Here is a 26,967-nt window from a genome sequence, read left to right as displayed (position 1 = left end):
TTCAAGGTCATTCTTTCCCTGCGTCAATTTTCCCTTGTGTTATATTTTTAGAAACAAGAAAAGGCAAGTATCCTTAGTAAAGCTGGCTCTATAACAGGCATTAAAGATAACTCTCAATACCCTGACAAAGACGGGAAGATCAAGAGGAAGAGGTGTTTGGTTGGAGTTGTCAAAAATAATTCTATATGGGGGATATTTTAGAAATGAGGAATTTCCCCTATTTGGTCTTATTCCAGTTACCAAGAACCCCATTGGTTATACGATAAAGCCAACTTTCAGTGTTTCAGGAGGTACTGCAGAATTTTTCTGTTTCACCCTTCTGCTGCTCACATCTGGGCCACTTCACAGCTTGGCAGCACCTTCCCCAACAGTGGGAGGACCTCGTACCAGTGGCTAAATTGAATCAGTCCTTTGAGATTTTGTCAGTGTTCTGGGGTTTTCTGGTAATGATAAGCAGAGTGTGAGGATCAGAGCTGAATTCTGTGTGTCCATGTTATCCCTGTGTCAAAGTGCTTCACTTCTTTCAGAGGCAGCGACCGAGAGCTGCAGTCCACGTGCACACACGCATATGACCCACACAGACACAGATTGATTCTTAAAAAAAAGCAACAGAAATGGAGCTAAGGCATGGAGCTAAGGCATGGGACCTAAAATAATACACCCAGGCACCACACAGAAACTGGACTATGGCTCAGTTCTTTGAACTTACTCTCCTTTGCATTTTGTCCAGTCAACTTAGCTGTTCCTAAGTTTTTAGACAGAGTTCTGTTGACATTACCCTCCTTTTGAAGAACTTAGGTCTCAAGGACCAGACTCTTTGAAACCCCAGAGTTGTCTGGCAAATTATTACATTCTCATACAGAAAATTATTTTTATCTAAAAAGCACAATGTTTTTTCTATAGATTTGTTCTGTTTATGTCATTTTAGAATTCATAATAAATGACAAAGATATAAAAGTAAGGTAAAATATGAGGGAAAACTTCCATTCTCTAGAAAATACTGACTGAAATTCAATCTGACATAAAATAAAATGAGGATTGCTGTGGTTTTAAGCAGATTTGTGTACTAAAGATTAAAGGCTTTCATTAAAAAAAAAAAAAAAGAAAGGAAGGAAGGAAGGAAGGACAGGAAGAGAGAGAGAGAGAGAGAGAGAGAGAGAGAGAAGAAAGAAAAGAAAGAAACTTGCACTGATTGGTATGGCTCAGTGGGTTGGGCATTGTCCCGCAAATCAAAAGGTCACCAGTTCAGTTCCCATTCAGGGCACATGCATGGCTTGCAGGACAGGTGCCCAGTTTGGGGCGTCTGCAAGGCAACCAATCAATGTTTCTTTCGCACATCACTGTTTTTTCCCTCTCTTTCTTCCTCCCTCTCTCTATAAAAATAAATTTTTTAAAAAATATTTAAATTAAAAAAGGGTGAAAACTAGTAAGTTTAGCACTTGTTAACATAGTTCCCTTTTAATAATAGAATTTAAGGATATAAATGAGTAGGTTAATTAAATAAAATAATTAAAAGAGGCATCATCTGACTGTTTTTTTTTAATAAATATAAGCACGCTGGTAATATAAATGATCATCTCAGGTTCCCTTGTATCAGAGTTAATATAAAATAATGAGCCAGAAGAGACAGTTTAGAGAAACGAAAATTAATTAGTGTTTCCTACCAATAGCTCTGGAGACTGATAGACTTCCATTCACTCTCCAGGCACCAAACCAGACTACACAACCTCCAAGGGCTTCAATTCGCTGCTTTTCATCCTAAACAGCAATGCAGTAAAAAGCAAATAATTAGATTCAGAATTTATTCATCTACCTTAACACTAAACAGATACAATACTCATCAGCTTCCTGGAAAGGTTCTCTTTATTTTTCTTTTGAAAGGTGAGCATGGTTGCTGAGATAATGGTGATAATTATGGTAATTAAGTAAAGGCTAATTAACAAGTGCCTCTGTGGAACAGACAGCACCTACCTCTCTGTCTGGTTTGTGTGGCTTCATCAGCTCCACAGCTTGGCCCTTCCGCACCAGCATAACCTGGGAGTCGCCCACCCAGGCCACGTGTAGCATGTTGCCTCTGATAAAAGTCACCACTCCTGTGGTCCCACATCTTAAGCTCTGAAAATAGTTTCAATGAAACTAGAGTCAGCAAAAATAAACATATCAAAATCTCATTGAGAAGCAATTTACAGTTGATACCTTCCAGCTGGGAGCTACATTATTAATAACTCAATTTTACAAACAGCAATTCCCATTTCCAAATTTCAGTTTGCCACGTTTATGTGCATATATGTATTTATGTGTACACACAGAGATCCATTTGATCTGAGTTATGCAAGGCAGGGGTGAGTATTCCATTCTATACACAGGTAAGAAAACTATGGCAGGTCATATGACTTGTCCTGTGGCAGGTATCTGATTAGTAAACAAAAGAGAAATAAAATTCTTTTTCCTGCTAGTTCAGTGCTGTATCAACCCTACGAGTAGATTATCAATTGTGATCTTTGTTTTGTTATTGACCTACTATTGTATGTTTACGGGAGACAGTCCTTGCTTTACAAAATAATATATAAAGCATCTGACTGACACACAAATGCTCCCAAAGTCTGGACAGTAAGAAAGAGCCAAGAGATAATAACACAGGCTCCCTGGATGAGTGCTAAGATGCTTATACCTGAAACAATCATTTTAGGGGCCTTTTGAAACACTGCATAAAGAACTAACAGCCTGGAATTTCTCTGCAGCGGCTCTGTACCACTGTACTTAATGCTCTTGATAGTACTATACTAAAATGACATCTCCATCTGACATGAGTCACCACCAAATGAGCATGACTTTCTGTTACTAAGGACTTGGCCTAAATTAGAACCAGTGCGTCATGGGTGGTAAAAGGCCCCTTGTAACCAATGAGAAAAACAACTTCTCATTTTCCTTATATAGGGAAAGTTTGTTATAAGTCCTCACCCACCAATAAAATATCTTCCCACACAGACTGTTCAGAAACTCAGCCCCCTGGAACACATGATAAAGACACTTCGGTGCATATGCCCTGGAGAGAACAGGAGGCAGGGCTGCTTCACAACAGGAATAGCTACTTTCTTCCCAGCAGTTAGCAGCACATGGAAGTCCAAAAAGGAGAAAAGCAACTGTTGAGAAAAACCTAAATTATTCAAGAGAACTACTGGCAGGACTGAGGAACTCTAGGATCACTGGCAAAGCGAATAAGGTGAATGTGGTCAGGGAAAAAAGCCATACTTTTGAGGACACAGAGGAAAAGAGAACAGAGGCTGAAGGCAGCAAGTGACTCTGAGTTTGCACGGTGATTAGAGATCACCTCTCAGGGGCCAGGGCTTTTCCTCAGTCAGAAGGATGACGGCCAAGCAGTGCTGGTTCTCAAGAGACTGGGAAGGTCTGAGGCCAGCGCTGTATTCTGGTCTCTAGCCCCGCGCCTCTATATGTAGACCTTGGTTGTTGCTGTTGGTAGATTTACATATTAATCTAAACCTGGGGTGCAGGTGGGGAAATACAGAATATTTTTCTCTTGCCTTATACCAGATGGTTCTGAATTACTGCTTCATTATTCCAGGCCCCACTACTGCTATACAGCATAACTAGGAGATCAAAGAAATGGGTTAAAATGATCACTCTGTTCTCTCCAAGTCCATTTTGAAAAGAGTTAATGTTTAAGTCATAGGGCAGGAATCTTATGTGTATATAATACTGTAATTACATTTAAAAATTAAAAATGATTCTTCTATTGGCTCCCAATTAGAAATGAATATAAAGTACCTTAGTTAATTATGTACCAATAACAAGACTCATAATTAGATTAAAATTTTTACTTTTAGATCTTAATATAGAGTCCCTGTCATTCTTTCAGAGTAAAAACCTCAAGTCTGATTAACCTTAAGAAATTAGGACATGAGCTCCTGCTTTTCTTCCTGTTAAGAGAAAAATCAGTGCAAGGATCATCTAAGGATTCACTGTCTCCAAGCAAATCTTCCCTCAAGAGATGCACAGCAAAACACTGCCAGCCCATTTAGAACTAAATGTATGGGAGTAATCCCAGCTTGTTTTTTTTAGACCATTGTTTTAATCACCATATCCAGATTTTATCAGCAAGACTGCTTAGAGAGGTGGTCCTTGTGTGAACCTGGCAGGCAACAATGAGTAAGAAAGACAAATCTCACCTGCCAAATCCAGCAATGGACAGCCTTTCTAGAAAATTAGAACTTGGGAGTTTCTGTATAGCACGTCATAGCACCCCACTAAAACTCTTCCTGAAGACAGAATTAGTACTACTGAAGAATCCAACACTGTAGGTCAAGGACAAAGTTTGGAAAAGAACTTTTGATAATCCCTGCCCTGGCTGGTGGGGCCCAGCTATTTGGAACATCATCTGTAAACCAAAAGGTTGTAGGTTTGATTCCTGCTCAGGGCATATGCCTGGGTTGGGGATTCAGTCCCCAGTCAGGGTGTGTATGAGAAGGCAAGTGATTGATGTTTCTCTCTCATACCAGGTTTCTCTCCCTCCTTCCCCCTCTCTCTAAAAACCAACAAGCACAGCCTTGGGTGAGAATAATAATGCCAGTCCCAAAAGAAAATCCAAATACCCTTTAGCCACAGACCAAGCTGAGCTCAGCTAGTACAGTCAGGACTAGAATTTATGAGAAAACGCATACCTCCCTGGCTGCTTTCTGCACAAACCGCTCATCAGTGACCCGGAAGGCCCGGCACAGGGCCTCAGCAGGATCATGGGGGAACATCTCCTGGCGTACCAAATTAACGTGCAGGTGGACAGAGGCATAAATCGCAGCATCCACTCCTCCGTGGCCATCAAACACTGCAAAGTAAGCTTGTTCTTCCTGGTCCTGTCAAAAGAAACACAGAAACAGTTAAGGGAGTTAGGTATAGCATGATTCAATGAGCCAATCCCCTGCACTGTACCCATCCTCCTCCACTGCATTTGCTACCAGATAATGAGACCAAATGTTTCCCTTTTCTGACATGGCTGATCAACTGCTAAAATACCTGCAGTCAGTATTAGGGCATCTGTGTTTACATCAGAGCACTGGAACACATCATGCCTAATTAGCTCAGGCTGAAGTGCCCTCTCTCTGAAAGTTGTTGTCTTGCACCATGGAAACCACCCACATGCATTTGCTTCAAAATTGCTATTACAATTTTGAGGGGAGAGGAAGGAAGAGAAGGTATGAGGAGCAACTGAACAAAAGCTGTTCTGGATTGAGTTCTTTTCCAAAAAGAAAAGCATTTTAATCATAAAATTAGAAAGTAAGAACAATAGAAAGTAATCGGCCTTCCAGCACATAACAAGGCCAATTATATTACGTTGTTAAAATAAAGAGATAATGACAGCATATACATACTTCTAAATTACAAAATCTCCCTAATAAATCATTCATGGTCCCATGAATTCTCACAAGTAACAGCCCAAACTAGTTGGCAAAGCTTGAACCACAACAGATGTCCAAATGCCCTGTAACACTTCACCTTGTCCCCTAATTCAAGATTCAGCTTCCCTCCTCCTTGCCCACCCACCCATTGCGTGAAATGGTACAACAAGTGCCAGAGGAAGGGCTTTGGAACCCGTCCTCTGTCCTGACACAGGAAGCCTAGTCACAAGGTTACATCAAAGCCATTGGGTAGTTTACTTCTTAAACTTGAGTGTTTAAATCTCAGATCTGGCCTGCTTAGGAGCTCTACAACTCACTGAACTCTGAGTCCTGGACTCCCTTTAGGCAACGTACGTAAGGACTTTCATTTGTAAGCCTTTCACGATGCTTGTGCTCTCGGAGCTTGGATGCGTCCAGGTCCCGTCATTCTAACATAACAAATATACAAAGTAAATCATAATTTTCTTGTACTTGTTTTCCTATCTACTGTGGGGATTTGGAAGGACTACCAAAATGTATATTTTGGAAAGACTAAGTGTACATTTGTAATTTGGAAAAGTTCTTTTAAAGGGTGTACTTGCATTTACAATAGTACCACATAGAGATGTCCACAGAGTATTGATGATATTATGAAGTCTATATCTACTACAGACATTACTACTAGTTAATCTGGCAATCTAATGAACACCATCTGTAATGCCACCCAAGATTAACTAGTTAAACAAAACTATCTAGAAGAACATTTCTGACATGTAAAATTTCTACCTATACTGAAAAGCAATAATCATTTTTAAACAACTCAATTGGCAGAGTAAGAGTAAGATTAAAAAAACCAGCACATATAAGCAGTTTTTAATGATGAGCAAGCTGTTGTGGGATTATCACAAGGGGTGGGGGCAAGAATACCTTTACTGGGACGTGAGAATATAACTAAACAATTTGAGGCCAATGGGGAGGCTCTTAGTGTATGTATGTAGCATCAGAAGAAGCAGAAGGAGCCGAATGGATCTCTTAAATAATTAGCAGAGCTTCTTAAATTGAGCAAAAGAAAAAAAAACCTGATGTTTTTCCTATTATAAAGATGGTATACATTTATATGGCCTGATAAAGAAAATCTAAAGAAGTAAATAAACATCTCTAATTCCATCATCCACAGATAACCTTTTTTTTATACACATACATTTTCAATAAAATCAGATCATACTTTACACAGAATTTTATACATATATATATATTTTAAAGATTTTATTTATTTATCTTTAGAGGGGAAGGGAAGGAGAGAGGGAGAGAAACATCAATGTTTGGTTGCCCTTTATGCGCCCCCTGCTGGGAAATGGCCTGCAACCCAGGCATGTGCCCTGACGGGGAATCGAACCATGGTTGTTTGGTTTGCAGGCCTGAGTTCAATCCACTGAGCTATACCATCCAGGGCCTTTATACAGAACTTTATATCCTTTTTATCATTAATCATCTCATTAGCATTTCTACCATGTCATTAAGTATTCTCAAAGATATAACTTTAAATGGACAGGTACTATGTATCTTATGAGCATATCATAGTTAACATTGCCTAAATGTAATAATTTAGATCATTTCCAATTTATTATTATTATTAACAGTGTTGTATCAAACAGGCCAAACAAAACATCCTTTGGGTTACATCCTTATGGGCATGGTAACATTTGGAAACAAAGCTACTACCAGATCTGTCTTTGTAACCTAAGTGCTGATTACCAACCCACCATCACTGCTTATCAGGCCTTGACAGCTAAAATTTAAATTTAACTCCTAAATGAAGAAAATACCAGGCTTTGTAAAAATTACTGCACTGTAATTTCTAAGTTATGGACTTGAGTGTAGGAAAGAGGCAAGTGATAGGCAAAGAAACAAACCTACCTCTGTTTGCATTAACATAATACACTTAATAGAAAGAGAAGAGGAATCTAACAAGAACATGGTCATTAAGTTGACAAGGCTCATGTGATCTAATTTGTCAGTCACAGTGATTCTGAAAATGTAATTCCAGCTACTTTCCTATCTCAGAAACCAAGATTTAAAACAAAAAACCACATGAAATTAAAAAACTGTCTCAGTCTCACATTCTTTCTTTCATGTTTGTTTTGTACTGCTTTAGCAACACAGTAATGTGGAAACTTAATAAACAACACTTGATTATACTATCAAACAGTTTTCTTTAAGAAAAAACAGCTTTATTGTGATATAACAGTTTTCTTTTTTACTTGTATGTTTATAGAATAGCTCTGTGAGGTTACACAAGAAGCTGGTAATTCCCTTGCCTTCACGGAGGGGAACTGAGTGTCTGACAAAGATAAGAAAGAGATGTTATTTTCCTATTTTAAACCACATGAATATATTACCTATTCAAAAAAAGTTCCTTTCCTGTTGTCTGATGCAAGCAAATTTGTGTCATTTTGCCTTTAGTCCTATTCCAACCTACCAGAGACACTATTAGAAGTACATTAGTTGTTAGAAAACAGGACCCTGAAGGTGTTTTTCTTAAATCTCACTGACTGCAGAAGCGCCTTTTACCTCCAGGTTGAAGAGCATATTAAAGTCAGGAATGCAGACATGTTTGTCCTCCATTTTCCGGCGCATGTTTTTGATTGCGTGGATGGATGTCTCATAGTAAAGCTGGGGTCTCCTGCGCAGAGGGAAGTCCTTCACCCAGCTGCAGCAGATCTCGTGGAGCTTGCTGAAGACAGAACGGGCCAATTTCACCGTCTCAATCTCTGTGAAAGAAATACAGAAACACCCAGTGAAGAGCCTTGTAAAACTGCTTTTCTCTTGCCTGACTGATAAAAGACTGAAGTAGGTCACATTAGTCAAACTCCTCCTTAATAGAAGAAATTCCTCCCTCAAGAAAAATGAAATGTTGCTTCTGAAGAGAGAAAATGACAACCTATCTAGTGGAAAATCAGCCAGCAGCTGCACGAAGATAATCCTTATGTCATGCAGAGAAAAACCGCTGGTCAGGGCTGGACCTTTGCCAAGGCTGGATTTTTCCTGGCCCACACAGTGCCTTGGACACTGCTATCAAGTGCAAGGCTCCGGTGCTTTTTTGGTTGGCTGCCTTGGTTATCATCTGGAGAGCTTAGAAGAACCACTGAGCAGTAGCTACCCAGCTCATTGGAATGTGAAAGGCCTATGAGAAACAGGTTACTGATTTACAAACTACAAGAATCAGAAGTTTACCTTGATGACCATTTGTTTCCCTCTTCCTAACCTCTTCTTTACCTCCTTCCACTCACCTAACTTTTCTCTCCTTAATCTCTCCTGATTATAATTTGGAAGTAAATTATGTATTTTTGTTATTTGATGTATTTTTAAGTTAAAGCTTTAGGTTATAGCTTAAATAGTTTGGCCAAAAGGTTAACAAAGCTTTCTATTTCTCTAAGGAAAAAGTATTCAAATTCTGCCTATATGCCTAACCTTGGATAGAAAAGAGATAGCAATTAGAATTCTTTACCTTGGACTATTAAGTCTGCTACCTGACCTATTAATTGGAGCCTACTAACTGATTTCTGAGGCTGTCTTGCATCCCTCAATGTGTGGACAGAAGGGAAAGAAAGCCTTAAGTTACAACACTGAATAGTACTGCCCAGATTGTCTCCTATCATCTCCACTCAAGTTGTCTTCTATTCAAGTTGCAGCTACCAAAATAACCAAAGGGAGATTAGGTTTTTTCGGGCCAGTGTTTTAGAGGTTCTTCCTACATCCTAGGTTTAAAAAAAATTAGAATTCTCAATTACTAAGTCAGATATAGCTTGACAGCCTGAGAAAAATGTGTGCCAGATGGGCAATGGCTATGCATGCCTCCTGCAATACACAACACAAATCCCAGAGAAGAAGGACTGTGTGTTCTTAGAATGGCCTGGGAACTTAAGGGTCTCATTTCATATTCCTCGCTCTGCCATTGCCTAAATCTGTGACTATAGTTACCAGTTTTCTTATTCAAATTTCTTTTTAAGATGTTCAGAAACTGACCTGAAGGTTCTTGTTGCTTTTTTTTCTCATTAACATAACATAATACAGGGTAGTAAGCCACGTTTTGTGCCTTTGTCCCACTGACATTTTTATATAACTAAAAAGGACATTTGAAAGAAAAGAATTTCAAAGAACACATAAAACCTGAGGAAATATGTATAAGAGGGAAACTGAGGCCAAGAGCCAACCAAACATTTTGACTGGTTTAAGCAACTCCAGTCTCTCTTTTTTTAAGCACCAGTTGCCAGAGATAGTCTCTTTCAGCCAGAAATTACCTGCTTGTATCACTCCGACCCATCTGGACCTTGCATTTGGGTGTGTATTTGACTCGGTCACAATAGAGGATGGCAGAAAGATAAATGAATTCAGAAACTTTGAAGGAGAATAGAGTTGGGTGAAACAAATAACTGATTAATTATCATGACAACTACCACATTCCCAGATAATAATATAAACCATCATATCATTCTTTGATTTATATATTACTCTTATGTAGACCTGGATTGTCCAATAAGGTAGCTTCCTAGCTACATGTGGCTACTTAATTAAAGTTAAATAAAATTTTAATTTCAGTATTTTGGTCATATCAGTGATATTTCAGGTGCTAAATGACTGCATATAGCCAGTGGCTGCCACACTGAACAACACAGGTAGAGAACATTTCCATCACTGTGCTGTCTACTGGACAGCACTGGTGTAGACAGATTAAATTGGTTAGGGGAAGCAATACCAGCTTCTGCTAATGTTTAGTGAAACACTAGAACTGTCCATTATGCCTCCCAGTTAGTCCTTCCTTTATCTTCTCACTGCTGTTTGTTCACATCATCTTTTAAAGCTCTTACCACAGCCTCTAAAATAGGTAATATTTGGGGGGTATTTGCTACATTCTATGTCTCCAGAATATTTCACAAACAGATAAAACCATTCTCAATCCCAGATATATCTGACTCTAACACCCATGTTCTACATTTCCTAAATTAGACTGCAGATAGAAACTGTTTCTTAATTTTCCTTGATTAGTCATAGTATAGTACCTAGCAGATAGCAGGGTTCATTAGATGTTTACAGAATAAATGAACATGCAAACTTAGAAAAATTATATAATCACTAAAATGTTAAAGTATTTGTATGCTTCTTGATCACCTATTCTGCTCCACTGATCTTTCCATCTATTTCTACAACGGTGCCATTCTTTTAAAATCACTGTAACTTTATACATAGGAATATCACATGGATTAGTTTTCCTGCCTACTATTCTTAATTTTATTTTATATAAAGATTTTACTTATTTTTAGAGACAGGGTAAGGGAAGGAGAAAGAGAGGGAGACAAACATCAATGTGCATATCGATTGGCTGCCTCGCGCGTGCCCCCTACTGGGGACCTGGCGTGCAACCCAGGAAATGTGCCCTGACTGGGAATCAACAGCAGACCTCTTAGTTTGCAGGCTCAACCCACTGAGCCACACCAGCCAGGAAATACTATCCTTAATTTTAAAAGATGTCACTTTGCTTTGATGTGTTTATTCTTCTAGATGAACTTTCAAATTATTTTGCCAACTGTTAGGGGAGAAATCGGTTGCCATTGTGTTTGGGATCATACTGAACTGATAAAGTTATTTGGGAGAAAATGACATTTTTTTATACTGAGTTTCTCCAGCAACAAGCTAGATGGTTTCACTAATTTAAATCTTTTTTTATATTGCTCAATAGAGTTTTAACATAGGTCCTTCATATTTCTTAATGAATTTATTCATTATTTTATTTTATTTATTTGCTATTTTGAGTCTGAACTTTGCTTTAATGTGTTATTTGCCACCTAGAAAACATTTCCCTTTCTACCAGGAACACTCCTTCTCTATTCTCAGTCCATGTGCATCTGGAGGTCCAGGCAATTAGAAAATCATATCCCTATGCCCATGATTGGTTCAGGAATGGGAAATTAATCCAAGCTGGGCTGATTAGAGTAAATCTTGTGACTTACATAAGAGCAACTGAGGAAAATTACACTTATTTTCCTGCTTGATTTGAACCTGGGCAGATGAAGACCTGGTGCTCCTAACTGCATGGAGTCTTGACACTGCATGGAGCCTGAAAATAAAATCGAAGTGAAAGAGAGTACAGCTGACAGCTGGAGAAATGCCAGGTTCTGATGACATTATGTGAAGCCTTCAGTCTGGCTGTGCAGCCCTTCCCCTGAAGGGCAGCCAATAAATTCGGTTTTGCTAAAGCCTGTGTGAGTGTGCTAATAAAGCCTGTGTGAGTGTGAGTGTGCTAACACACTGGATTTACTAAATCCAGTGTGTTAGTGGACACTTAGCAACCAAAATATTCTGGATATACATATACATTAAACAGAAACTCTGGATTTTGGTTTGAGCCAGATTCTTTTCTACAGTTTCCAAGATGCATCCATCTAGTTCTTTATTAACTGTATTTTAAAATTAAGACATACTGAATTTTATCAAATGCTTCTTTGGGCATCTTTAGAGATTATTCTGTTTTTTTTTTTCTTTTGGCTATTAACATTATAAATTATGTTGTTCACTGCTATTTCACCAGCACAGTGCTAAGTATATGGTAGGCTCTCAATAAAACCCTCATCAAATGAATTAACTGTCGTACTCAATGTTACCAGTGTTTTACTTAGTATATTTAATACTGGTTACTAAGAATGATCTCTCATTTCCTTTTTAAATTTTGTCTCAGTCCATTGGTCTAAGTTTTGGTATCAATGTTATACTGTAAAAAATTTTTCCTTTTAAAAAAATTTTTTTATTTATCTTTAGAATGGAAGAGGGAGAGAAATATCAATGTATGGTTGCTTCTCATGCGTGCCCTGCTGGGAACTGGCCTGCAACCCAGGCATGTGCCCTGACTGGGAATCGAACCGTCATCTTTTGGTTCACAGGCCCATGCTCAATCCACTGAGCTACACCAGCCAGGACAAAAAAAAATTTTTTTTTCCTTTTTTTATAAAATTAAATAATTTATTTTAAAAAGCATTGGAATTATCTGTCCTTGATCATTTGAAATTGTTCACCTGTACAATCACCTACTCCTTTTTCTTTTGTGAAGATAGCTAGCTCCTTAACAATCTTCCGAATGTCTTTTTTCTTAGGTAAAGTTTGTTAATTTGTATTTTTCTAGAAAGTACGCAGGTTTTCAAATTTATTCACATAATATTTTATAATTCTTTTCATTTCCTCTGTATTAGTGATCATTTCCCCCTTCTTGTTTCTAATTTTTATATTGGGATATTTCAAATTGATTTTGGGTTGTCTGTACAGGCATTACATCTAAACTAAATTTGTACCAACAGATATGCAAGGTTGTTTAGCAAACCTTCTGTTAGGGAATGATAGAAACATGAGAAGAACTTTAAGATTTTTTTAAATTATATTTTATTGATTATGCTATTTCAGTTGTCCCAATTCTTCCCCCTTTGCCCCCCCCCACCTAGTACCTCCCACCCCCTCAGGTAATCCCCCTACCATTGTTCGTGTCCGTGGGTCATGCTATAAGTTCTTTGGTTTCTCCATTTCCTGTACAGTACTCTGCATGGCCGTGGCCATTCTGTGACTACCTAACTGTACTTCTTAAACCCCTCACCCCTTCACCCATTCCCCGGCATTCCCCTCCCATCCGGCAACCATCAAAATGCTCCCCATGTCCGTGATTCTGTCCCTGTTCTCGTTCGCTTAGTTTGTTTTCTAGATACAATTGTTGACAAGTATGTATTGCCATTTTATTGTTCATAGTTTTGACCTTATTTTTAAATAAGTCTCTTAAGAATAAGAGACTTATTCTTAAATAAGTCCCTTTAACACTTCATATAATAATGGTTTGGTGAGAGTTCTTTTAAAGACAAAAGGCATTTCAGTGGGGACTTCAGTGCCTTTAAGCCAGTAACAGCAGGCGTTATTCAGTGTGTTCATTTCCCACTCTGATATATGGAGAAATACAACATGCCCTGTAGACATTCTCCTCAGTGCAGTTCACATTGAATGATTTGGGTTAAACCAGGGGTGTCAAACACATTTTCACTGGGGGCCACATCAGCCTCACGGTTGCCTTCAGAGGATCCAAGTGTAATTGTAGGACTGTATAAATGTAACTACTCCTTAATTGTTAAGTGAGAGCTTGGCACTGTCTGTGGATAGAAACAAGGTGCAGAGCCAGATAAAACAAGGTGGAGGGTCAGATTCAGCTCGAGGGCCTTGTGTTTGCCACCTGTGGTTTAAACAAATTAAGGACTTGCAAATAGTTTCGAATTATTATAATTTCTTGGAAAGATATAAAATCAGAATGATCAATAATACCCACCAAAAGGAAAAAAACCCCTTCATTTCACTTTTGCTATCTTAGGGGTGTCAGAAAACTCGTATGAAGTAGGCATGCAGGGCAACACCTCAGTCTTGCCGCTTTAACTGTTCTTCTGCAGAGAATGGCATAGAAAATTAGTATATAAATAACTGCTGCTTGAAATAGAAAATAAAAGTAAAAAGAGTGTGAAAATGAGAAAATTGTTCAAAGTAGTAGTATACTTCCTAATAGCTGTAAATTTCTCATACTTTTTAAAAAACAATTTGGCAGCTTCCTTTGCTTTTTTAAAAATAGATTTTTTTATTGATAGATCAACTGATAGATGGATAAACAGGAGAAGGGAGACAGAGAGAAACGTTGATGCTTGAGAGATATATTGATTGGTTGCCTCTCACACTCCAACTGGGGACCTGGCCTGCAACCCAGGAATGTGCCCTGACCAGGAATCGAACCAATGACCTCTTTGGTTTGTGGGATGATGCCCAGCCCACTGAGCCACACCAGTTAGGGGAATTACTCATGAATCTTAATGTCACTGTACTGAGCTGGAGCTGAGTCAGCCTGGCTGCAATGAAGCAGAATTTAATCTCCCTCCCCTCGTCATTAGAGGACTTTTACTTCATGCATCAGAACCACAGGAAAGACCAATGCTTTGTAGCAGGAGTTACAACTGACTTGCCTCTAGAATAACCTGGTTCCAAGTGAATCAATTACTCTCAATAAAAACAAGCAGAGGAATTCCCTCTTTACCAATTCTCTGTCAAAAATGATCTAGAGAGCCCTGGCTGGTATAGCTCAGTGGATTGAGCACAGGCCTTCGAACCAAAGGGTTGCCGGTTCGATTCCCAGTCAGAGCACACAGCTGGGTTGCAGCCAGGTCCACAGTAGGGAATGCGGGAGAGGCAACCACACATTGATGCTTCTCTCCCTCTCTTTCTCCTTCCCTTCCCATCTAAAAACAAATAATTAAAATCTTTTTAAAAATGATCTAGAGAGATCAAGGAAGAACAGGAGTGTTTACTGTATACCTGCTTCAGATTCTCTGCAATCTAGCCACTCTGATTCATTATTGTATGCTTTGCTCCTTATGCCCAAGTTTAAAGGCAAATGCTTAAAACAGAATAGAATGGAATATTAGGGGACTTCCGCCAAGATGGAGGCGTAGGTGGAAGCACTGTGCCTTATCGCACAACCAAGTTTTAAAAAAACAAAGTTTTAGCAACAAAAATGCAGCCAAACCACAGAAATTGAACTACATGGAAGTCTGACAACAACGAACCCTTCAGCCAAACCAGTAAGAGGGGCAGAGCCAACAGCAGAGCAAGGTCGGGCAGGAAAGATCCACCAGACCAACTGGGACATGCTACCCAGATGCGCCAGCAGCGGTGGGCGGATCCCAGTCACACATTCCTGTGCAGATAAACTGGTGAAGGAGCTAACAGTGAGACGGACTGCGCAGGCCCCAGCAGCAGGAAGCGGCAGAGGGAACCGCCATTGTCCCTCTCTGAACATGCCCCCACATACAGCGTCACAAGCCAGTGACCTGGGTGGCCCCAGCCTGGTGAACAACTAAGGCTCCTTTCCTCCTCATACTTAACAGGCACAAACAGATCAAAACATGGCTCAAGAACCACTCAGAGCCCCAGAGCCGATAAATCTAAGCAATGAAGAAATAGCCAAACTCTCAGGTGCGCAGTTCAAAACACTGGTGATCAGGATGCTCACAGAACTGGTTGATTTTAGTCACAAATTAGAGGAACATATGGAAGCTAAACTAATTGAAATGAAGGGAAATACACAGGAAACCAATAATAATGGAAAGGAAACTAGGACTCAAATCAAAGGAGTGGACCAGAAGGAGGAAAAAAATGACCAAACAGAAAAGGATGAAGAGACAAGAATTCAAAAAAATGAGGAGAGGCTTAGGAACCTTCAGGACATCTTTAAACGCTCCAACGTCCGAATTATAGGGGTAGCAGAAGGGGAGGAGGAACAGCCACAAGTGGAAAACTTATTTGAACAAATAATAAAGGAGAATTTCCCCAATCTGGCAAAGGAAATAGACTTCCAGAAAATCCAGGAAGCTCAGAGAGTCCCAAAGAAGTCGGACCCAAGAAGGAACACACCAAGGCACATGATAATTACATTAGCCAAGATTAAAATGAAGGACAGAATCCTAGAAGCAGCAAGAGATAAGGGACAGTCACCTACAAAGGAGTTCCCATCAGACTGTCAGTGGATTTCTTAAGAGACCTAACAGGCAAGAAGGGTCTGGGAAGAAGTATTCCAAGTCATGAAATCCAGAGGCCTACATCCAAGATTGATCTATCCAGCAAAGCTTTCATTTAGAATGGAAGGGCAGATAAAGTGCTTCTCAGATAAGATCAAATTCAAGGAGTTCATCATCCCCAAGCCCTTATTATATGAAATGTTAAAGGGACTTACCTAAGAAAAAGAAGATAAAAAAGATGAACAATGAAAGGACAGCAAACTCACAGTTATTAAGAACCACACCTAAAACAAAAGCAAACTAAGAGGACAGCTAGATCAGGAGCAGACCATAGAAATGAAGCTCCCACGGAGGGTTAGCAACAGGGGAGTGGGAGAAGGAGAAGGGGGGAGAAGGTACAGAGAATAAGTAGCATAGACGGTAGGTAGAAAATAGATAGGGGGGAGGGCAAGAATAGTAGGGGAAATATAGAATCTAAAGAACTTGAGACACGTGGTCATAAACTAAAGGGGGGAATGGTGGGGGAGGGGGTGTGCAGGGTGGAGGGGAATGAAGGGGGAAATAGAACAAATGTAATGGCATAATTAATAAAATATATTTTAAAAAGGAATGCCTTTCAAAGAGCCAAAAAAAAGAATGAAATATTAAAATTCCTTAACAATTTTGAGTAGTAATTCCCTAATTTTTATAAAAATCCACATGTCTTTAGAGCCTGTCAAATATGTGTAAGTCTAATACATGAACAAATATGCCTTCTTTAATAAATAAAGTCTCCTAATTTGCCTGGAAAAAAGTACAATGCCATGCAATTAAATCACATTTTGTGTTGCTTTCATAAAGGGCTGTATTTTTATAAAATTTAGTATAATTAATGAGGTTTCCTGAGTTTTTATATCTGACTTTTATTTTTACTTGCAGTCTTAAAGGTAAGCTAAAATTTTAAATAGGTTTTGCTCAAACTCTCCTCTCCCTCACTCATCTTTTCTGTGCCTTTACATTCCTCACTTTGCTCTTCCCATTTGTCTAGTTACTAATGATAATATCCTTTTATGATAATATCTTTCTCCAATTACCTTGACATATTTCTAAAATATACCTGTAGTTTTCTGTCTTTTCCTCCTTTTATTAGTTTGAAAAAATTTTTTGCATTTTTTCCTCTTGCTACCACTATACAATTAATTAATCAGTAGGTAATCATAATTAGAGTTAGTATTGGCAAACATCTTCTGTGGATCACTACACGAGAAGATTTTACTATTTTCAGACAAATCATGTAGAACGGTACTCACCCACAGTCCCTTCTGTGCTATCTGTGTCCTTTGGGATGTAATGTGCAGAAAGATCACTCTGCAGGACTTCGTCTGATGTGGCTCTGGCTAAAGCAGCAGCCAAAAAGGAAGGGCAATTACTGCAAGAGAAAAATAAAAGGCTAGTTCAGTCAGAGTTAAGAAATAATACATTCAACATTATTAATTACTTATTAATTCATTACCTCAAAACAAAATTATACCTTTAAACGATATTCAACACATTTACTGAGTGCACGTTATGAGCCAGGCACTCTGCCTGTGCACTGAGTGTATGTACTGGTGAACAACGCAGAAACAGCCCCTGACCTAGTCGAGTGTGCAGTCTAAACAGAGACATATGATAAGTAAACAAATATGATTTAGAATTAGGATAAGTTTTATAACGGAAACACACAGGATATGATGAAAGAGAATAAGAGAGGGAGTACCTACTTAAAATGGTCAGGAATGCCCTAACTTTAAGGAGGAGCAGGCCTCAGTTATGTGGAGGTGGGAATTTTGGAGAGAATACTCCAGGCAGAGAAAACAGCATGTGTACAGACCCTTTCTGGGAGTTTGGTGTGTTTAAGGAACTGAAAGAAGCCCCAAGAAAATGAAGTACAGTGCGTGAGGGGGAAAATGGCAGAGACCATGGTCAGAGGAACAGGCAAAGATTAGTTACATGTACCTTTTAGACCACAGTAACGAATTTGGATTTTACACAAAGTGCAATGGGAAGTCACCGGAGATTGTGAGCAAGAGAATTACATTCATTCAACTAGTACTTAAAATATTAAATATTATTAAGGTTATATTAATTAAGATATTGCCTTGCTCCGGCAAAGGAAACTGGAACGCAGCAGGAATGAAGGAGAGTGGCCAATAAGGAAACTGCTATAATCCAGGTGAGATGTAAAAAAATGAGTGGATATTGGAGAAAGAAAATGTAGAACTTGCTGATCACTGCATGGAGAGGTAAAAGAGAGAAAAGAATTGAGGCTGAGCCCACAGTTTTGATCAGCGCAACTAGGTACATGATGACATCATTCACCTAGATGGAGAAACCAGGGAAAGAGTTAAAGTAGAAAACAAAAGTTCAGCCCTGACTGGTGTGGCTCAGTGGATGGAGTATGGGCTGTGAACCAAAGGGTTGCAGGTTTGATTCCCGGTTGGGGCACATGCCTGGGTTGTGGGCCAGGTCCCTAGTACGGGGCATGCAAGAGGCAGCCACGCACTGGTGTTTCTCTCTCTTTCCCTTCCTCTCTCTCTAAAAATAAATAAATAAATAAAATCTTAAAAAAAAAAAGAAAACAAAAGTTCATTTGAGCATATTAAGTTGGAAACATCTACAATGTCCCAGTGAAGGTGTCAAATGGTTACTTATGTATTCTAGCGTAGAGCTCCGAGATGTTAGGAAATTTGGGAGTCATGCATGGATGGATGGTATTTAAAACTACAAAATGAGACTTGCTATGGACCAGTGACTTTTCTGTGCCTCTGTTTTCACCCTTTTGAAATAGGAAGGTTATCTTATGCCTCACCATTTTATGTTGGATAGTGGTGGGGGACAGGGTAATCTGCCTCTTTTGTCCCCAAGTTTTCAAATCAAGTGGAACTATATTCAAGGAGCTAACATCAAGAAATTATACCCAAGGAATCTCACCTGCACCTGGACCTGACCTAGGTGAGATGAACTAAGGCTATCATACCAGTCAGTAGCTATTCTCAACTGCCTGATGTGAAATGGCACAGACCTTCAGATGATACCAGTCTTCAGCCTGAATTCTCCAGAGGAGGCCCCAGACAGCATAGAACAGAGCTGAGTTACCCCTGCTTTGTCCATTGTGAATTCTTGGCCCAAAGAAACTGTGAGCATAAGAAATGATTGTTTTATGCCACTAAATTTTGTGCTGTTTTGTTACCCAGCAACAGTAACTGAAAACCCAACAATTAAAAGCTTGGTAGAATATGAGGAACCTATAAATACTGAAAAGAAATATTAAGTAAAAGGAGAACCGAGAGAGTATGTAAAGGAGGGAATGGTCAACTATGTCCCTACTGCTGAGAGGTCAAATAAGATAAGGGGAAAATGGATATTGAATTTAATAAAATATAAATCATCATGCACTGGGTACTAAGACAATTCACTGGAGGAAAGAACAGTCTTTTCAACAAGTGGTGCTGGCGCAGCTGAATATCCACAGTAAAATAATCAACTTAGACGCTTTCTTTACATCATATAAACAAATTTATTTAAAATAGATCATAGTCCTAAAGGTAAGAGCTAAAACTATAAAAATCTCAAAAGAAGACATAGGAGTAAAACCTCATGACCTCAAATTAGGCAATGGTTTTCTTAAACATGACACCAAAAAACAAAATAAAAATTAAAAAGGACCACAAATCAAGAAAATGAAGCAATAACTCAAAATGGTAGAAAATATTTGCAAACCATATCTGATGAGAGACTAGTATCTCATCAGATAGTCTAGAGGGACTAGAATATGTAAAGAACTCTTATAATTCAATTATAGAAAGACAACCCAGTTTATAAATGGGCAAAGAATATTAATAGCTGTTTTTTTTAAAGAAGATACATAAACGGTCAACAAGCACAAATGATACCCAACATCGCTAATCAAAACCACAATAAGATACCATTTCACATCAAGTAGGATGACTATGATAAAAATAGAAAGAGAGAGATAAATAACAAGTGTTGATGACTATGTAGAAAAATGGTATAGAGTAAACTCATACATTTCTGGTAGGAATGTGAAATGGTGCAGTGGTTTTGGCAGTTCCTTAAAATGTTAAAAACAGAACTACTACATGGCTCAGCAATTCCACTCATAGGTATGTATCCAAGAGAAGTAAAAACATACTTCCACATAAAATGGGTCCATGAATGTTCATAGCGGCATTATTCATAATAGCCAAAAAGTAGAAACAACCAAATGTCCATCAACTGTTTAGAGATAAATAAAAGGCAGTATATTCATGCAACAGAATATTACTCAGCCATCAAAAAAATGAAGTACTGATACATTCTACAGTGTGGATAAACCTTGAAAACACATGGTAAGTGACAGAAACCAGTCACAAAAGACAACATATTGAATGATTCCACTTATATGAAAAGTCCAGAGTAGGCAAATCTATAAAAATAGAAAGTAGGGTAATGGGGTAGCCTGGGGCTGAGGGCTAAGGTGAATAGGGAAAAACTGCTAAGTGGTAGGGAGTTTCTTCTTGAGGTGATAAACATGTTGTACATCTTAGATTGTAGTGATGATTAAACAATTCTGAAAATGCTAAACCCACTGAATTGTACATGTATGCTTTAAATGTGTAATGCTCATGGTATGTAAGTCATATTTCAAAAACGATATTTAAAAAAGTCACTGACTCTGTCAACAACCACTGAATAGTGGAGGTTAAAATCAGATTAGAGCTTTTCTCTTCTTTGCTCTCTTTCTTTCTCTCTTCCTTTTTCTTCCTTTTTCCCCCTCTTTTTCCCCTCCGTCCCCATCCCCTTCCCTTCCTCTCCCCTCCCCCTTTCCATGTGTGCGAGCCTCTTCCTTCCCCTCCTCCCCCTTTCCGCCTCTCTCCCTCTCTCTCTCCATCTCCTTCTCCCTCTCAGCTCGCCGGGCGACCCTGCTTCTGCCTCCCACATTAATGGCGGCATCTTCGGAGGATGATATAGACCAGCGGCCCATCAGAAGAGTCCGCTCCAAGAGCGACATGCCGTACCTCGCAGAGGCCAGGATTTCCTTTAACCTCGGAGCAGCCTTACGGCCCAGAGCATATTAAACATTGGAATTAATAGACACAATCAAAAGGTGCTAAACTGGAATAAGAATGTTACTAAAGAATGAAACCCCATCTCATTCCACCCCCAAGTCTGGGGATTTTTATCATACATGAGAGAAGGAATAGAAAGAATTCATAAGGCTTGGTTACTGTGACCAGAAAATGAAGAAGGAGTGATTGTCGATAGCACAGAGGATTCAAGTTTAGGCGAGAAGGAGGACTGTACACCCTGGCAAGGAGCAAGAATATGCCCAAGGAGACGAGGAGAATGGTTTGGGGCCAGACTGTGGAATTTCGGAATAAGACAACATATTGCAAATCATTCTGATCCATGCCCCTCCTCCCGCAGCACACCTGCAGTAGCAGACCAGCAGAATTAAGGCTTCCTCAAGGACTCTCTGTAATGTTCTGAAATATGATTTCTACTGTAAAAGGACAATCTGTTTCTTTTCTCGATTCAACTTCACCTCTCAATAAAACTTTCTGGCAGCCTGGGAAGTGAAATCCAATAAAGGATGTGCCCTTACTTTGGGGAAAAAAAAATCAGATTAGAATGGGTTAGTAAGTAGAAGGCATGAGGCATGGCAGCAGCTGAGAGGGCTATGGGGACAGGGTAAGTCTGTTGCTCTGACTGCAAAGTTCTTGAGAAGCCAAGGAGAAATGTAATCCAATCCATACGCGTAAACACTGACCTTTGTTAGAATGAGGCACATTTCCTCAGTTGGAAAAGGAAGAAAATGGGTGTACAAATGCAAGTACTGTTCCAGTTTCCTGGGAGGAAAATAAGGGAGTTCCCATCTAATGGTTTAACTTAACAAAAACTTACTGAGGCTTACCATGTTTCAGGTACTGTTCTAGTCCACGGGATATATACGCCCCCAAACCCCTGCCTTCAGAGATTACATTCTAGGCCATGGCTCCCCAATGAACTATAGACCAGCAGCTCTCAAACTTTTGCATGCATCAGACTCACCTGCAGACTTGTTAAAATGGGTTGCTGGGACCCAACCCTAGGATTTCTGACTCAGTAGGCCTAGAATTCTCATTTCTCACAAGTTCCCACGTAATGTTTGTGTAGCTGGTCTGGAGACCACACTTGGAGAACCACTGGGTTATGTCATCAACTGGGTGGTGAGGATGGAAAGCCATGGGGGAGAAGGGATGAAGAGGAAGTAGATATACAGTACGCCTGTCAAACACTGCCAAGAGATTATTGGAAGTTTGAGACAATTTTTTTATAAAACCACTCTTTCCTTCAGGTTGTATGGTTTTCTCCATCTGTGTTCACGTGCTGGAACATGTGTAGGTAAAAAGAATTGTTTAGTTCATCAAGATTTGGGGTTTTGCAGGTGAGTTCTATAAAGAAGAGTCATAGGAATTGAATGCACTCATATTTTTAAGGATGTGATTAGCATGTTTGACCACAGACTACTGGCTAAGAAAGAACATGAGTTGCAAATCAATTTGGTCTAAACATAATTAAAAAACTGTAGTGGGAATACTTGGGCATATAACATAGAAGGAGAGAATGTTGTGGTCTGAGAACAGAATGCTTGTTGATATGATTTTGGAGCTGGCATAATTTTTGTGTTAACAAGGTTTAGGTAAGACCAAGAAAATGAATGGCTTAGAGATCAAGTAACAATGTTTATATTCTAAGTCATGAAGGGAAAGAAACTTAGAAAATTCTCTTTATTTTTCATCAGTATTTCTCAACTTGTAAGTGGTGATCTATTAGTGGGTATGAATTGTGACCAGTAGTTTTTAAAAGGGAATAGAATAGGGCACATGAGGAAAGGCTAAATATTTCATATTATATATATTTATATATATACACACACAGAAAATCCTGATTTTAATTAAAAAACTTCAAAGCCATTCAACTGCCCTTTAATAATTACGAAGTAGCCCTGGCTGGTGTAGCTCAGTGGATTGAGCTCAGGTCTGTGAACCAAAAGGTTACCGGTTTGATTCCCAGTCAGAGCACATGCCTGGATTGTGGGACAGGTCCCCAGTAGAGGGCGTGTGAGGCAACTACACACTGATGTTTCCCTCTTTCTCTCTCCCTTCCCTTCTCCCTAAAAATAAAGAAATAAAATGTAAAAAAGAATTATTATTATTAAATAAACTGATGGCACCCTTTGAAATCCAAATGATTTATGAACAGTATTATCTTCCTTTCAGGCTTATTGAATTTTTCCTTGCAGGTCAAAATTTTCCTTCATACACTTGAATTCTTTGTCAGCATTGCTTGTCTTTACCTTTCAATCACATTTTACTATGAAAACACTGAACACATCCAAATATTTTATCTAAGTGGGCTTTATACTAATGGTATAACATTTACTTGGTCCACTTGTTTGTTTTAAAACTTATATGTAAAATTATCTGAAAACCTTTATCGTACTCTTGTTTCCCAGAGTTTTCTTTTAAAGAATATTTTAAAATATATTTTATTGGTTATGCTATTATAGTTGTCCCATTTTTTTCTCCCCTTTATTCCCTTTGGCCCTGCATCCCCCTCCCACCAGCATTCACCCTGTTCTTAGTTCATGTCCACTGATCATACATGTAAGTTCTTTAGCTTCTCCATTTCCTATACTATTCTTAACCTCCCCCTGTCTATTCTGAACCTTCCATTTAGGCTTCTTATTTCCTGTACTTCTACCATTCTTCTCCCTCACCCTCCCCACTGATAACCCTCCATGTGATCTCCATTTCTCTGATTCTGTTCCTGTTCTAGTTGTTTGCTTAGTTTTTTGTGTGTGTTTGTTTTTCAGTTCAGTTGCTCAGAGTTGTGAGTTTGGTGTCATTTTAATGTTCATATTTTTTATCATCATTTTCTTAGATAAGTCCCTTTAACATTTCATATAATAAAGACTTAGTGATGATGAATTCCTTTAACTTCACTTTATCTGGGAAGCACTTCATCTAAGCTTCCATTTCAAATGATAGCTTTGCTAGATAGAGTAATCTTGGATGTAGGTCCTTGCCTTTCATGACTTGGAATACTTCTTTCCAGCCCTTTCTTGCCTGCAAGGTTTCTTTTCAGAAATCAGCTGACAGTCTGATGGGAACTCCATTGTAGGTAACTGTCTCCTTTTCTCTTGCCGCTTTTAAGAGTCTCTCCTGGGGAACGGTGCAGAGGGGGTGTGCAGGGTGGAGGGGAATAAAGAGGGGGGGAATAGGACAACTGTAATGGCATAATCAATAAAATATATTTAAAAATAAATAAAATTAAAAAATTAAAAATTCAATTCAGGGAAAAAAAGAATCTCTCCTTATCTTTAATCTTGGTTAATATAATTATGATGTGCCTTGGTGTGTTCCCCCTTGGGTCCAACTTCTTTGGGACTCTCGGAGCTTCCTAGACTTCCTGGAAGTCTATTTCCTTTGCCAGATTAGGGGAGCTCTCCTTCATTATTTTTTCAAGTAAGTTTTCGATTTCTTGCTTTTCATCTTCTCCTTCTGGCATCCCTATGATTCAGATGTTGGAGTGTTTAAAGATGTCCTGAAGGTTCCTAAACCTCTCCTCATTTTCTTGAATTCTTGTTTCTTCATTCCGTTCTGGTTGAATGTTTATTTCTTCCTTCTGTTACAAATCATTGATTTGAGTCCCAGTTTCCTCCCCATCACTGTTGGTTCCCTGTATATTTCCCTTTATTTCACTCTACATAGCTTTTACTTCTTCCTCTATTTTGCAACCATACTCAGTCACTGCTGTGAGCATCCTTATTACTAGTGTTTTGAACTCTGCATCTGATAGACTGGCTATCTCTTCTTCCCTTAGTTCTGTTTTTAGAGCTTTGATGTATTCTTTCATTTGGACCATTTTTTTGTCCCCATGCAGCTGTTACATAGTAAAGGGTAGATAGAGTCTTAGGTATCTGTCAGGGTGGGGCAACCCATGTCACTTGGTTGTGGCACTATATGTCAACAATTTGTTGTTGTCGTTCTTTTGGTTGCATGAGGAGGCAAAGTGTATCTAACCTACGCCTCTCTCTTGGCCAGAAACAAAAAAACAGATATCTTTTGTGTAATTATTAAACTATATGGATCTAGGTTCACCAAAGGTAAGACTATGAAAACTTTTCAAGAATAAGGCAAGAACCACTAGTCTCATCAATGTGTCACGCACAATACATTTTTAGTCACAGTTAATGTAATTTTTTACCTTTTGTCAGACAGAATGAAAATATTTTCAGTGAAGTAGGAAGGAAGATTAGCTGACTAATAGCTAGATATAAAACATCAAGCTACATGCTGCACCCACATCAGCCATTCCTACATGTCGGAAAGCTATCAGCAGAGTAAGTTCTTATGGTTTTGACTCTGAATTGAAAGTGATTATTTCTAAAAAATCAGAATTGCAAATATATTTTAAAACATAGTCACATCAGAGAAAATTTGATACAACTCAAATAACAGCTTATCATTAAAGCTTGTCATTTTCAAGAGAATTACCAGGAGAGAATAACATGATAATAACATAGCAAACTGCTTTTTTCATCATTTCTCATTCAGTGCTTGAAAGATCTTGATACAGAAGGTTTTAAAGTTAGGCAAATGTATTAGATAGCAAATATCAGAGAAGGGCCAATACTCATGGCAATTTGGAGAACTGGGGTTACAAATGTTAATATATTGAGAACACTGCTAGAGTATGATTAGAAGTTGTTTTTGTTTTTTATTTTAAGTTTTACAGTGTGTGTCATTTTGGGGCACTGGCTCTTTTGAAGTCAAATTCATCTAGCCAGGTCCCTCAAATACAGTCCAAAAATGAGCCTTTGCTATTTGTTAAAATATGTAGCTACGGTGCTTATCATTCCTACATTTAAGTAATTCATGACCTGACAACAAGAGGAAATGTGTTTTTATACCAACTTGTTACTTTGTTTGCTTTAGATATCAAAGTGCAGACTTTATATACTCAGATAAAAATAACATCCTTGTCTAGTTTATGTCTAGGTCACATGTAAACTATATGTATACCTACCTCTGAACAATGCTGAAGTATCATTAATAGGTGTCCATTTAATTTTAATTTTTAAGTTGAGTCACATAAACATTCCACTTTATTAAAGGTAAATGCTACATTTATTAAAGGTAGTTATGTTAATGAATACATGCATGTGTATCTGAATTTCTGTGTATAATGACTTTCTCGATGTTATGTGTTATAAAGCAAAAGTCCAGACTCTATTAAGTTTCATAAACTAAACTCTGTAAATAAGGCGCAGATTTTATGTTAAGGTAACACTATGTGTTCTTCAGACACAAACAAGAGAATACATAAAACTCAAATTCATGAATATTCTGACTGTTCTTCCCTGCTGCTCACATTGGCTAGTGTCACCTTTGTCCTCAAAATATTTATCTGGGTAGGTCAATCTTGACTCTTCAGTTCTATTTCAAAAATAACCACAGCCCAAAATATGCTTGGAAGATTTTGAATTACAAAAATACAACTGCATTCTAATGACCTTCACCAGTTCAGTACTTGTCAATGTTTATATAAATCATTTTATTTTGTTTTATTTTAAATCAGTCTTTTTCCAAATTAGACATTTAAAAAGCCATATAGTATCTCTGGGAGCAGTATTTAAGGATGAAGCAGATGTTAAATCACTGTTATGAACTGAAGGTTTATGTCTCCCTCTCTCAAATTCTTACTTTCAAATTCTAATCCCTAATATGATGGTAACTGGAGATGGGACCTTTGAACAGTGATTATAGGTCATGAGGGTTGGGACCTCATGAATGGGATTACTATCCTTATAAAAGCACTCTCACCCCTTAAACCATGTGAGGACAACAAGGAGAAAACAGTCATCTATGAACCACAAAGCACAGCATCACTAGACAGCAAACATGCCGGCACTGTGGTCTTGGACACTG

At 38.6% G+C, this 26,967-nt stretch overlaps 1 protein-coding gene across 1 annotated transcript in view; it reads right to left on the bottom strand.

Moving 5' to 3' along the window:
• The window catches only part of PPM1E (protein phosphatase, Mg2+/Mn2+ dependent 1E), a 115,227-nt gene that overhangs the window by 10,871 nt on the left and 77,389 nt on the right, over positions 1-26,967 (bottom strand). Inside the window, exons 2-6 of the mRNA XM_037163574.2 lie at positions 17,260-17,378; positions 7,962-8,161; positions 4,680-4,868; positions 1,972-2,115; positions 1,665-1,758 (exon numbers count right to left, since the gene is read on the bottom strand). Of these exons, the coding sequence (XP_037019469.2) occupies positions 1,665-1,758; positions 1,972-2,115; positions 4,680-4,868; positions 7,962-8,161; positions 17,260-17,378 (746 nt within the window). The remainder of the gene's footprint in view (positions 1-1,664; positions 1,759-1,971; positions 2,116-4,679; positions 4,869-7,961; positions 8,162-17,259; positions 17,379-26,967) is intronic.

The sequence above is a fragment of the Artibeus jamaicensis genome, unplaced genomic scaffold (genome assembly GCF_021234435.1).
Source record: "Artibeus jamaicensis isolate MK-2021 breed Jamaican fruit bat unplaced genomic scaffold, CSHL_Jam_final contig_1998, whole genome shotgun sequence".
In the NCBI taxonomy this organism is placed as follows: Eukaryota; Metazoa; Chordata; class Mammalia; order Chiroptera; family Phyllostomidae; genus Artibeus; species Artibeus jamaicensis.
This window is presented reverse-complemented; position numbering and strand designations above follow the sequence as displayed.